The 12717-nt window shown below is 45.3% G+C and overlaps 1 protein-coding gene across 1 annotated transcript in view; it reads right to left on the bottom strand.

Annotated features, from left to right (window-relative positions):
• The window catches only part of LOC149372447 (corticotropin-releasing hormone receptor 1-like), a 164943-nt gene that overhangs the window by 38158 nt on the left and 114068 nt on the right, over positions 1–12717 (bottom strand). Inside the window, exon 5 of the mRNA XM_089586356.1 lies at positions 6698–6830. Within this exon, the coding sequence (XP_089442482.1) occupies positions 6698–6830 (133 nt within the window). The remainder of the gene's footprint in view (positions 1–6697; positions 6831–12717) is intronic.

Genomic DNA, 12717 nt, shown 5'->3' with positions numbered 1-12717 from the left:
TGACTCTTTTTTGAGAGAAGAAATTTGCCGCGGAGTTGGAATAAGCGTATCTTATTCTTTTTTCACTGGAACATTCCATAGTGATAGCAGATTTGCATGTTTTTAGTCAAACAAAAGAAAACAATTTTCCAGCGCGTTTCCTTCTTCAGAAAGCCGGAAAGACCCGAGGCGTCTCAACGGGTTCCCTAGAATGGAATTCCACCCAATATTTGCAGCCGGACGGCTAAAATTGCTTTCTGCTGGTGCTTGTCAACAAACTCTTGGGTCAGTGTTTCTTTGTAGCCGTCGTCGCTACAAAGCATTCCCCGTTATTTTCCTCCTTTCCTCCACTCGATTTCTTTACGCTGTCTCGGTGGAATCGCCCGGAGCAAAGCAGGGAGTGAAATCCCGAAATGAATTTCTTCTTGAGGACGCGAGAAAATATAAGGAAATATCTTACCTATTTGCGGGATGTCTATGGCAAGTGACAGCTGGAGGGCGTCTAATAACTTCCTGTCAGCGGGCATCGGAAGCATGGGTCGTGTCACCAGACCGCGAAACTTTCAATGTACTGCACGCGGTCTTTTATATTTCATCCGGTCCAAAAAGCAACGCTTCATTGATTCACAGTGACAAGAACGGCGTCCCCTTTCCGCGCTACAATGGATAGGAAAACACGCTGCTGTCAGCCTTAATTAGGCAAAGGAAACACAGAACGAAAGCTCACCGAAGCTCGTGGCACAGATTGTTGCGCTAGCGACAGTAAAATGCTCGCTGCTTTAGAACTTGCAGTACCTCGAGCTGGAACGCTGATGTCATTGTTAGAATCAATGATGACGCTGCTGTTGACGTTGTCACTGAAATTCTTGTTGCGACGTGAAAATTTTAATGGAATTGTTCGGATTTAACAATTCTCATAAGATTGGAAAGATTGTCTTTGTTCTTTGTACCGGCGCGGTGGCTTGATGGCTCTTACGTGCGGCTGCTGATCCGAAAGTCACGAGTTCAATCCGGCACGCAGCAGCCATATTTTAGTGGAGACAAAATACAAAAACACTCGCGTGCTGTGCGATGTCAGTGCACGCTAAAGAACTCCAGGTGGTCAAAATAATCCAGGGCCCTCCACTAAACCGCCCCTAATAGCCTATGCGCCGCTTTGGGACATTAAACCCTATAATATACAATTTACGCGTTTTCTGTATAAACACGATATTGCAGATACCAGCCTGCTCGTTATGATGAATGCGGGGAAATACCTTTGGAAGACATGGCATCTTTCGTGAGTGCCTTTACTTTCATTAAGGGGGGGTGCCCTGACGCTGAGGCGTATGGCGGTAAGAAAACACCCACACTGGTAATTTGCATCTGGAGCATGAATGATACGCCAACCTGAGTTTCAAATTAATCAAGTCTCGACAGAAGCGTAAAATAAAATGTGGCAGCATTAATGAACGCTTGACGTCTAGGTGGCAAACTAACTCAACCGGAAAATTAATTTAAATTCTTGCCTCGGCGCAGGGCTGTATGCTCCATAATTTGCATGCGACTGTTCACAAATATGCATATTGAAAATGCGCTTCCGTGGTTTCGTTTGAGACTGAAAATAAAGAAGCGCATATATTTTTAGAAGTCCTTCCAAAAAAAAAGCAGGTGCATTTTTGAGATAAAGGTTTGTCTTTACGTAATTCTGCAGCTTACAATAGAAGTATCCTCTTTTGCTTCTTTCCGATGGAGAGTTCCGCGATTTTTCTAAACCGCTCGACTTCATAATTACACTGATCACATCGCACTCTTCAAGGGCGCCATTTGCATTTCGTCTGCATTAAGAATTGGCTATTTATCATTTTGAAATGCGCAGAGTGCTTTTATTTGTTACGCGTTCTCTGCACAGTTCAGGCACGTGTTTCTGGCCTCTCTCTCTCGGCCTCTTTCCTCACTCACACGTGCTTTTTGTGTCCGCGTTTGTTCTTCGAGTGATCGTTTTTGTGTGGTTGGTTGTCTTGCCGCCACTTAGATTAAATGTAGATGTCTGTGCTTGTGCGAACGATGGCTTCCTTGTTCCTTATATCCTCCTGAGTGGGCCCAACTGGAACGTGCGACACAATCTCAAAGAAAATAAAAATACGCATCCGCTTGTGTCGTGACGCTGAGAACAGGTGACTACTCCAAGTGGACTTGACGCACACGCTACGTCACAGTTATTTTAACTTTAGAGCTTAATACTCACGCAACCAAACGAGTGCATAAAAGTTTGCTCGGGCATTACGCTTGCTATGTATACTTGACAAAAAAAAAAACTCTGTACAGCACGCATATATTCCTGAAGTGGGGCAGTCCAGGCATAGCCCGGATTTTTTTTTTTCAATCACCACTTTACATTAGAAAGATAAAAACATTGAAATGAACTGAAACACCGAAAACATTAGAAATGACGAAAACGTAGAATAAGAATACTCTTTGCATATGTGGACCCAAGTAACCCACTGAGCGGAAAATGGCTGTAAGTTTAAAAATATTGAAAGTATGTTTCTTTTGTAATATTCCTTTCTCGGTGATAAGCTAGTTTTTTATTCATAGCTGGATTCATAACGCTGTGTTGTGACATAGTTTCGGTATACTTTCCGTGAAGTGAACACGACCGCTTGAGGATTTAACGCAGAAACGAGTCGACAGCGGAAACATTCCACAGTTTACCTCCGTGCCGTCAGTTATGTGTGATAATACATTCGTGGAATCAAAGAAACCTGTTACACATCGACTCCTTGTCGTCACATGCAGAAATGAAAGAGCGGTCGTCCAACCAAACTACTACTCTTGTCACTGACTCCTCAGAAGAAAGGCTTGCTTGTAATTTAACAGATTTTTTTCAATAAGTTTGCGAAAAGCTTTAAAGAAAAGAAGCCGGAAAGACAGCTTTCATTTTCGAGTGACGAAATTTTGGCACAGAACACCTTGCATCGCGGAGCGGTAAGAAATGCGTGAACAGTCAATTTAGATGCTTTTAGCATAGCGTGTACCGCTACCGCTTACCGCCTACCACGCCCCACCACTGCGCATGCGCAGATCGCTCTGAGGATGCCAGATGGCGCCACGTTCCTGTCAACAGCACGATGGCCTGCCTCGTCGAGACTAAAAAGTACGCGGTAACCGGTAGCGGTACGCGCCATGATTAAGGTATCTCATATTTTGAACTAGAATTCCTCTAGGTCGAGATCTCTGCACCTTGCGTCTTCGTTTCAGACTTTCGCCGTTCTGTGCCGAGCCTGCAGGCGCGGGTAACTCAGAATGAGTGCACTGCGAACCTTCCCTCCACCTTTTTGGGGCTTTTGGAACATATAAAAAAGCAGCTGGAAATCTGGAATGAATGACATAGACTACAAAATTCTTCACTCGTAGTACTATGAAACAAAAAGAAAAGATTCATTAGCTCGCAACGCGCAATAACTTAACCAAAGAATTTTAACTGACTATCTTATGACAACTTAATTAAAGTGACACAATTCTGCATAAAAACACAAACGCTTTCCAAAATTGAAGTAGCTTCATCCTGTGTGGATTTTTTCGTCTTTTGCTATTTTCTGTACTACTGACATGTCGACCGACGCACGGAGGATCTTAAAGAAGAAAGCAAAGGAAAAGAGTAGAAATTATGCGAGTTGTGGAAGCTAACGGTCTGTTTATTTCTGTACGTTACCGGATTGCTTTCGTTCAGGAATTTGTTTAACAAATTTCTAAGAATTATTAGTTCGATTACTCTTCTGCGCTGTTCTCGAGTGAGACAGGAAATAGTGTGTACTGCCTAGTACTAAAGGATACACACGTATATTGGATTAATAAACGCTGCAAGGAAAGTATAAAGAACGAGTGCTCAGGAGTGCGCTCATGTAAGACAAGGTAATAAGTGGCTACACAAAGGCTTGTTGTCTTCCTTCGAAACATCGTTACAGAAACGAAAAAAATATAGAATCTCAAGTGTTACCGAAAGAATGGAAACAAAAAGTAACAAAGATGTATTTGAAGTGAGAAACAGAAATAAAGGACGAAGAAGAGCAGTACAGATCCCAAATAACGTCTTGACGGTTTAGGCGCATGGTAATGAATTTTAATTTTTTGCTTTTTTTCCCACAATCACTGCAGCCTCATTTTCGCTGACGATATGCGCATGCATGATTGTGCTGTCTATCCGCCGAGGGCACAATGCCGGCCACTGCGAGATTTACGAACCACCGCTGCCGCATTACACACGGCCGCCCGCAGGCGGTTAATGGCGGGAAGGAAAGAAAATGCAAAAGGAAAAGCAATTTTTTGGTTTCTGTTATGCTCATTCCGTTCCCGCTTTGTCATGTAAAGTGGAACTTGCGAATAAGTGAGTGCTGCAACTTTGAGAAAGAAAGAAAAGTAAGCATCTTCTTTTTTTCCCAAAAGTGTTTCTTAGGATCTTTCGAATATTAACTGTTCTTTTGTGTTTTTTTTGGTGGCGTGCGAGATAGATTTTATGAACCTGTTTAGAACTTGCCGCACACATCGGTGATGGTCAGTGAAGAGGCCTGAGAAAAAAGGAGCGGGTTCAGCATGTGAAGACGTAATAGGAGGGTTTGAATTAGGTTGGCGTGTTGCAGCGTAGCAGATTATCGAGGGGGGAGGGAGTGGGATAATGGAATATAGTTTCCTTTTAGAACGCAGCTCTATGTCTTAATAACATTTTAATTTGTAGCAAACTTTCTTTCTTCCAACTACAACTATTTCGACAAACAACTCTTTCTTCACCTCTTTCTTCACAAATGAAGGAGCTCATCGGTTCTTGCGTGACGTCAGTTTTTCGTGGAATTTTCCTGTCGAATTCTGTTCCGGCCTTAAGGACATTAAAGTAATTTTGGTGTACATATCTTTAAGAACAATGTGGAGGATGCATTTTACCAATGGAATCTCTTTAGAGAACTCAGAGCAGTTGTTGACATTCCGAACTTGACTTCTCTGGGTCCTAATAACTCTACAAAGTCAAGCGTTGTCAAAAAAAGGATTTTTGACCTTATGATTTGCGTCACCACACGTGAACTAGTGCACCCATAATATGTAGGGAAATTTTCACAACCACTTAGGAAGGCTTACTCCAGCCGTTTGCCTTTGCTGGCTCACGGTTGCGGCAGGAGAAGACAAGGCTTGCCTATACGAAGAAAAGGACTAGCTCACGGCGAGGTTGTGCAGACGTCCCTCGCTACTAAGTAAGACCTGAGGTGGGGCCCTATGCTCCGAAAGAGGCCCAAAGTATAAAGAATGTCGCGAGTATACTCAGTACAGCTCACGTGTTTTCTGCACAAAGCAAATTTTTTTCGAGGTGCTTCCTCCCATTGCTCGTAATCGCGAGAGGGGCGGCTCCAACAAGAAACGTATCAAGCCTTACTTTAAGTGAACTGGGAGTGAATTGTTATGTCTTACCGGCTTGTGAAAAGCCATACGTCGCACAAAGAGGCCTCTGCATTACCGAGCTATTAAGGACGCACGCATAAAAGGCAAGTAATCACGATGGCGCGCATTTGTCGACGATGTGCTCGGACTGTACTTGTGAGCCACGATATTCATATAAAATATTTAGAGGAGAAACTTAAGCTCCACCTTAAAGGTATGACGCGATAGCGTAAGGGGTTAAGCTGCTAGTTCGGGGGCCTGTGGTTTGTCCCACTGTCAATATGGCATCTTTTTCAGCACCCCTTCGGCTTCGTGTATTTGCATCTTCGCGCATTCGTGGCGCAAATAAATAGCCATTATTATTATTATACGGTTAGTGCACACTTGTCGCTCCACATCGCATTATAGCCGCTAAATGTTGTTTCAGTTGTAAAATTCGCAAGCCGATGCATATGGCACACTTTTTTAATATTGCAAAATGTTCAGGGGGATTTCCAGTACGTGTTGTGGTGCTAAGATTTTTATTGAATATCTCGAACACTCCGTTTGCCTACGTTTCTTTAGTTCGCGTGGATGGCGGCTACTGCGCATGCGCAGGCTGTATCATTGCAGGCATATTAGTATGTATGAGGCTTCAGCAAAATTTAAATTTGAGTGGCATATTCTCCCATCTGTGTTTGCTACATGTCTCTCTTCCTGTCGCTTACACCTTCCATGAACGATCATTGGCTGGCCGGGAAGAAGCATAGCCGCTGTGAAAGTAAAGACGCTTTGACAAAATTAAAACGCTGACGTAGCAGAACGAGCAAAACAACATGACCCAGAAGCGAACTCCTTGGCATCTAAATTTTTGACACCACCACTACATTTAGAATACGTGTGGTTTCAAAAATTCGTTGGGCTCGCACAGCGGCATGCATTTGCCAAAACACTGTCTTTCGTGTGACAATAAATGCACGCCACTCTTTGAGCGTAGAAAGATAATCGGAAGTGCCAAAGACCAGAAAACACGTGAGGTCATCGAAGCCTGGCAGAATGATAGATATGGACCCGAAAAGTGTGTAAGCGAGGCTTCGGCCCATCTGTACAAGAAGGAACTGAAGTTCCTGAACTCGATTAGATAGAGATTGCTTGTTGCGCATGCGTAGGGTTGGTGATGGAAGGAAGATGTGTTTCAATAAACAGTTGCAAGTCCGCGCTCGTCCTGCCTACTTCTTCCCTGTGTATCGTCCTTTGCGTGGTTTTCGTTCTTAGTTAATTTCCGGTTGGCTTAACTTTGGAATTGGACAAAGGGTTGTTAAAGTTTACTCACAATTTGTGCGAATGGCGTCGGTTCCTGAGGGTTGAGCACCACCGGCATCGAGAGCACCACCAGCATAACGGCATGGACCACGAGCGCCAGCACCAGGTTCTGGTGCACCCGTGTTCGAGAGCACTGTAGTGACCTGTAAATAAAAAGAAAAAGGAGCTCGTGTTTTGATCTGCAAGGAGCGGAAATACGAATATGTATGCAGGAACCGCTTGTCTCTTGGACTTTTCAGGAACCTCTAATTCTTTTCATCGACCGCACATCCCACCACCATTACTGTTATCACATCGCCGTTGTTATTATGGCCGCGTGCGTAAAGTGCACAACAAGGCAAAGGCAACCAGCGCTACAAATCTGGCTGTACTGCGCAAAGCTTGGTTTCCGCAAGGAATGCAACTATTTTGTGTTCGTGCAAAGAATCACAACCACGGACTTGACATTTCCTTCACACCTCATTTGTGTACGCCCGCAAACGGCTGTTACCTTCAAATGCAAGGCATCAGCCGCTGTGTGCGTGAATGCACGGCTCAGTGAATGGCTTTTGTTGTGGTTATGGGACATACAGAGCGGAAGCTGCTCGGTCGAGCATATTAAGTACTCTTTCCCGGTTGACTGCGCAGCTGATGCATGCCGGTTGTATTGACGGAAGTTGAGCGTTTCCGGAGAGAGTGTATCTGTGTGTTCACATCTTGTGTTTGCGCGCATTAGTAGCGAAAAAAAAAAAAAAAATCCGAAGCCAAGCGTTCGGGTCAGCGATGAACTGCTCTTGGCCTTTGGTGAATGGTACTCATTTGGCTGGCACTGCGCTGGAGAGAAACGGCGGTCGTTAAGCTCCATTAGTGACGCCGGATTATAAAGCTAGCATGACCGTATTAGTGCACTTGGAATCGCTTAATAATGGTCATAATACAGGTAATGGACTCACGTTTTTCCTGATGTCTGGAATTGAATGTAGCAGCTGGCAGTCGTCTTATAAAAGGATGTTTTCGTTCTCGACCTTTTAATGCTGTGAAATTCTGAGTTCTAAAACGAAAACCTACATGCGGTATGCCAATTTTTGCGCAGGTCAAGTAGTGACGACGTAATTGTTCAGAGGGCCGTCAGCAGAACACTGCAGGTGAATACATTATTCATTATTAGCTGTGGCACTTCGTTAAACCGTCAATTATTGCCCGTTTGCCGGTTCAGCTATTAAGTTCGCGACTCGGTGAATACATCGGCCTCAGCCTTTAGCCGTCCGAAGCTACTGTTATTGCCCAACACCTAAATGTCACGGCAGATATAATAACTACCCATGTTGGAATTTCTTTGTACTATGATAGCTACAGGCCAAATTACAGCATAAATTATCTTCGTCTAATTTTTGTGACCGACGCAAAGTGCACAATAAGCGAACATTGGATGTTGTAGTCCGAGAAGTGGACCTATCAAAGATACATTATTGCTTTTATTTATTATCTATCTCTAATTTACTGACGATGCATTGTTTAATCTGTTCCTTGCCCATACAAAAATTAGCGTCACCTTTCATTTTTTTTTCCTATAAGTGCATTTAGGAGCAAGAACAATGGCCGCTCAAAGTTCCACGCTTCGTAATATTCTTTGAAATAAGCTTCAGTAAACTACTTCCGAACATAAGAGCTAATCAGAAGGGTTTTTTCAGAATGCATGGCTGAGCTTACGGACAACGACAGGGGTAACTGACTGTTGGATTACTTGTCGTTATTCAGAGCAGGTGATAGCGCAAGTGGACATGGACATGTGTAGCATGGAGAACATAGAGGGCTCTTTACATCACAGATAGGATTGTTGTTGTTGTTGTTGTTGTGACTGAGAGAAGGATGAAAAGGAAATTGCACGGGCCTGCTACTGGCTCGAGCCAAGCCACCACCGCTGCCTCGTGCAGATAGAGGAGAGTTAAAAGATCAGAGGAAGGAAAGAGAGAGGAAAGGAAAGACGCGCGTCGCAGCAACAACTGCGTCCGCCGGAGCGGACGCTGCTTAAAAAACAGATAAGCGGCCGAAGCCGCGCTCGCCGAAGCGAGAACAGATACTCCCCTGCCCTCCAGATAGGATTCATGAGAGCGTTACATTAAATAGAAAAAGGAAAATGAGCCGACGCTGAGGCAGCGATCGGATAGTGAGCCTTAACACACCTAACATAGGTCACCGTTTCGAATCTCTGCCGCGAGCTAGACTCTAACTTAACTAGTAAGTTTATGCTGCACAAAACGGGGAATCGTATGCCACCGCCCCTAACACTCTCTCACGAATGGTTGGCCCGCCAATTTTACACGAACGTCGGTACTAAGTGGCCGGTTTTGGCGCCCGGCAGACAGGTATATATATGATATCGGCCTAGTTTCTTTTCGAGTTTTAGTGCTCCCGCATTATGCTGCCGCCTATTGTTATGCAACCACCTCGGTTACCATGGAAACCACCAGGATACAATGTCGTTGCTATGGAGGCCACCATATTGGGTTTTATCCGTGGAGTCAGCATCCGCCTTGGATCAGCTTGACTCGGAGGCTCGGAACGCGATCAGCAGAGCTAACGCTCCAAAAAACAAAAAAATTCAGGGTGGTGGTGGTGGTGGTGAAAACTTTTAATTTCTGAAATAGAGTTTGGGAGCCACAGAGTGGCCACGCTACATGGTCGGCGTCCCTAGTCCGGGACACCGCATGACAATGCCCCGTCTCTAGCCCGTTTCACCAGAGCCCTTTGGGACTCAAGCGAGGAGCAGTTGAGAAGGGCAGTCTCCCATGCCTCTCTGGAAGGGGTAGGGGAAGGGGGGAGGTGTATGGAGTCCGCTTGGCCTGCTTCTCCTCCACTCAACTACATTACGCGTTCAGAATGCAATCTTATTAAAGTATGGAGACCGCTTGGCCTGCTTCTCCTCCTCCGTCATTGGTGCTCGCCGCATACGCTGAACCTGTGCAGTCGCCGATACTCCATTTTCACCGAAATACACTCCGAATGCGGGTATTTTCCACTCTGGTAGACATAAGCGCCGTTAAAGCTTAATACGCGGAGCTGTCTAAACTCGGCTGCACACAACCAAGCGCACCTGCCAACTGACGCTAAGCCCGTCACTGCGGTTGGTCGTGTCACGTGACCAGCGCACTTGCCAACTGCCTGCGCATCTGCCAGCACATCTGCCAACTCCAGCTTGTAACGTAGCCTCATGACGTCACACACCAAGTCGACCGATCAGCGCTTGGCCGCGTCAAATGGTCTCAAGACGTCACACACTCCGTCGACGAATCGGCTCATTTTATGAAGGACGAAGCCGGACGACGCCGGGTGTTTTTCTTCGATGTGTCTTTAAATGATATCGCATTAAAATTTGCTTTTGCTTCACACAGAAGTAATTATAGTCACACGACTTCAAGACGTGGTGTGCGCAAGCGAAACCCACTGCGGGGTGCCCGCGTGAAGACACGCGAAAGCGTTTCGTGGAGTTTCTAAAATGCGTCGGTGTTAACGTGGGTGACGTCACACTGTCATGCAAGTATATACATCTTTGCGTGAAATAATAAAGCACTTTAAATAACAAGGGTCTGTTGTGTTCCCACTCGTCTATGTCGCAGTCTGCATGCGATAACAGGCGCTCAAAAACGCAACACAACTGCGCACAATAATAAACGCTTGACGTTTCTTTCATAAGGTTTCTTTCATAACTCTCATAACGGCGAGCTGCTCGCTTTGCCGGTTTCGTACTTAGTTGTTCGTTTTTGACAGCAGGGGCTGCATGGCTATAGTCATATATATCTCTTTTACTCGCTTTTTTTTCTCGCCCGCGCAATTCGCGGTAAGTATATTATTGCTCAGAAACACGGTTAGTATCAAAAAGACCAAGAATGCGGATGTCTGAATGGAAACAGAACACACCACTCGAAATAAACACGGCGGTGATCTATGTAGCTCACTGCCAGAAGAGAGAATTCTTTTGGATGGCCCCCTTTCTCTCGAAGGCGAAAATATATTGAACGAAACAACAAACAAACAAAAAAAAACACTAGCAAACAAACAAAGACGCCATGCAAACTCTCGGTCGAGAAGTTTAAGAATGTTTTCTTCACACACAAATGACGCCATGAACAAACACGCGCAAAATGAATGCGGAAAATAGAGCGGGAAGACGAAAAACTCTTTCATAGCCCGTATACCGCACACTAACGCAATACGCACGCCAAAGAATTCATGTTTGCGCTTTAGACAGGAAGTTCCGCCTTCCAAGGCCTATCTTTTTTTCCACTCATGCACATTCGCCGTGGCGCCATAGAAATACGACTCAAGGAGCGTCTTATTTGCATGGTTACGAGAATGCGTGGGTGTGGCCTTTGTGTTTGCTTTTCAGGAACGAGAGAAGGCGGAGAACAGCGAGGGTGGCGTGAATGCTTAACGGGCACCGTAAGCGCTTGCGCGGTTTTATTGCATCTAGCTTCAGCAAAAATCCTTGTATGACGCGTATTATATCCTTTCCAGTCACACACGGTGATGCGATAGTAGATTTTCTTAATTAAAGTGATGCGATTTCTCTCGCTTCTGTTGCTTCTGCATGAGGAAACACGAAAGCGTTACCGAGCATGTGTTGGAGCTCGAAATATTTCCAGCACCCTTTATTTGCACCCTTTATTCGCAACTTGCTTCGTGGTGCTCTCTGCTAGAAGCAAAACGACACAACGTGCCCCTATATATACACACACAGCGTGGCTGAATCGAATTTCTTAGTTTATTTATTTCACACACCCTCAGTCGCCGAAGCATCGTGCAGGGGAGTGTATTCATAACACAACACAAGAGAGAAACGAAAGCGGAGAAATGTTCAAAAATTGGCACAAAAACAGGAGAGAAGCCAGGAAACTAGTTTTAGTGCAGCATTCGACGTTTTCACAATCTAGGTACAACTTTTTCAAATGATAACTGGAGCATTGTTTGGGGCTACGTGTGTTTGGCCAAAGAGTGAACACTGTCTTACATTCTCAGCCGCTAAAAGTAGCCAGGCGGCATCGGTTGGGCATGAATGAAGAGCGCGCTGGAGGAACAGGAAGGGAGGGCGCGACGGGGAGGGAGGGGGGAGGGGGCGCTTATGGTTTTGTGAACGTACTTGCATGAATTATAACAATGCAGAGGACATAGATGTTGAGAGGATCCGAGAGTGCATTAAGGGTCTAAGCCGTGCTGTCAGCTCTCGTCAAGACAAATAGATATAATGCGTCCCTGTTGGCTAATTTGGGACGCAGCAACGATCCGTTAAGAAACACTGCTGTATGCTGGTGATTTAATGCAACGCGTTTAAAGAAACGAGGAAGTACCAGCACGAGAAAGGCATCAGGTATGAGCAACAAGTTGCTCAACTAACACTGCCACGATGCGACGTCCCCTCGAGCGACAGCGAGTGAAGAGGACATCGTTGTAAAGACTTGCAGCTCTTATCCCCGTGAAACCTCCCCGGGCTGCCAGTTCGCTCGGAAAACAACGTAAGAGGGAGAAGTCTCTCTTTCCGTTTACTTTACGAAACATAGCTCGAGGCAACGCAGATCTGGGCAACGCCAGTTCCTGACAGCCAGCTGCCTCGTTCCAGCGCAGTGATTACCACACGGTTGGTTTTCTTCTTTCTGATATCACGATGTCAACGGTGATGTGCCCGCTGGCACTAAGTTACACCACTTTCCATTACTCCTGGGGAATACGCCCTTGCGAAGCATTGCCGATGTCACAAGATTTTACTAAAACCATGCAGTCTAGTTGAGGCTAGTGCTGACCTTGGGCACGTTACAACAGTTCGTGTTTAGCATACATCCATTTGCTTGTGAGTTGGAATAGCCAAGGACACAAGCGGGATGCTTGCCAAGTATTTGCTATTAGAAGCGAATCTAGCTTTGCGCTAGCATTGCATGCTTGGCTGAGGCTATATTGAGCATAGATTAAATGATAGAGAGAGAGTAGAGTTGTCGAAGTCAGTCTTGCCTAAGTTTTGAGTTGATAGAAAGCTCCCGTGAAAGTTATTGATTGAAGAAA

The sequence above is a fragment of the Amblyomma mixtum genome, chromosome 1 (genome assembly GCF_055824585.1).
Source record: "Amblyomma mixtum isolate Tamu chromosome 1, ASM5582458v1, whole genome shotgun sequence".
NCBI classification, from domain to species: domain Eukaryota; kingdom Metazoa; phylum Arthropoda; class Arachnida; order Ixodida; family Ixodidae; genus Amblyomma; species Amblyomma mixtum.
The sequence above is the reverse complement of the archived record's forward strand: the minus strand, read 5'-3'. Positions and strand labels throughout refer to the sequence as shown.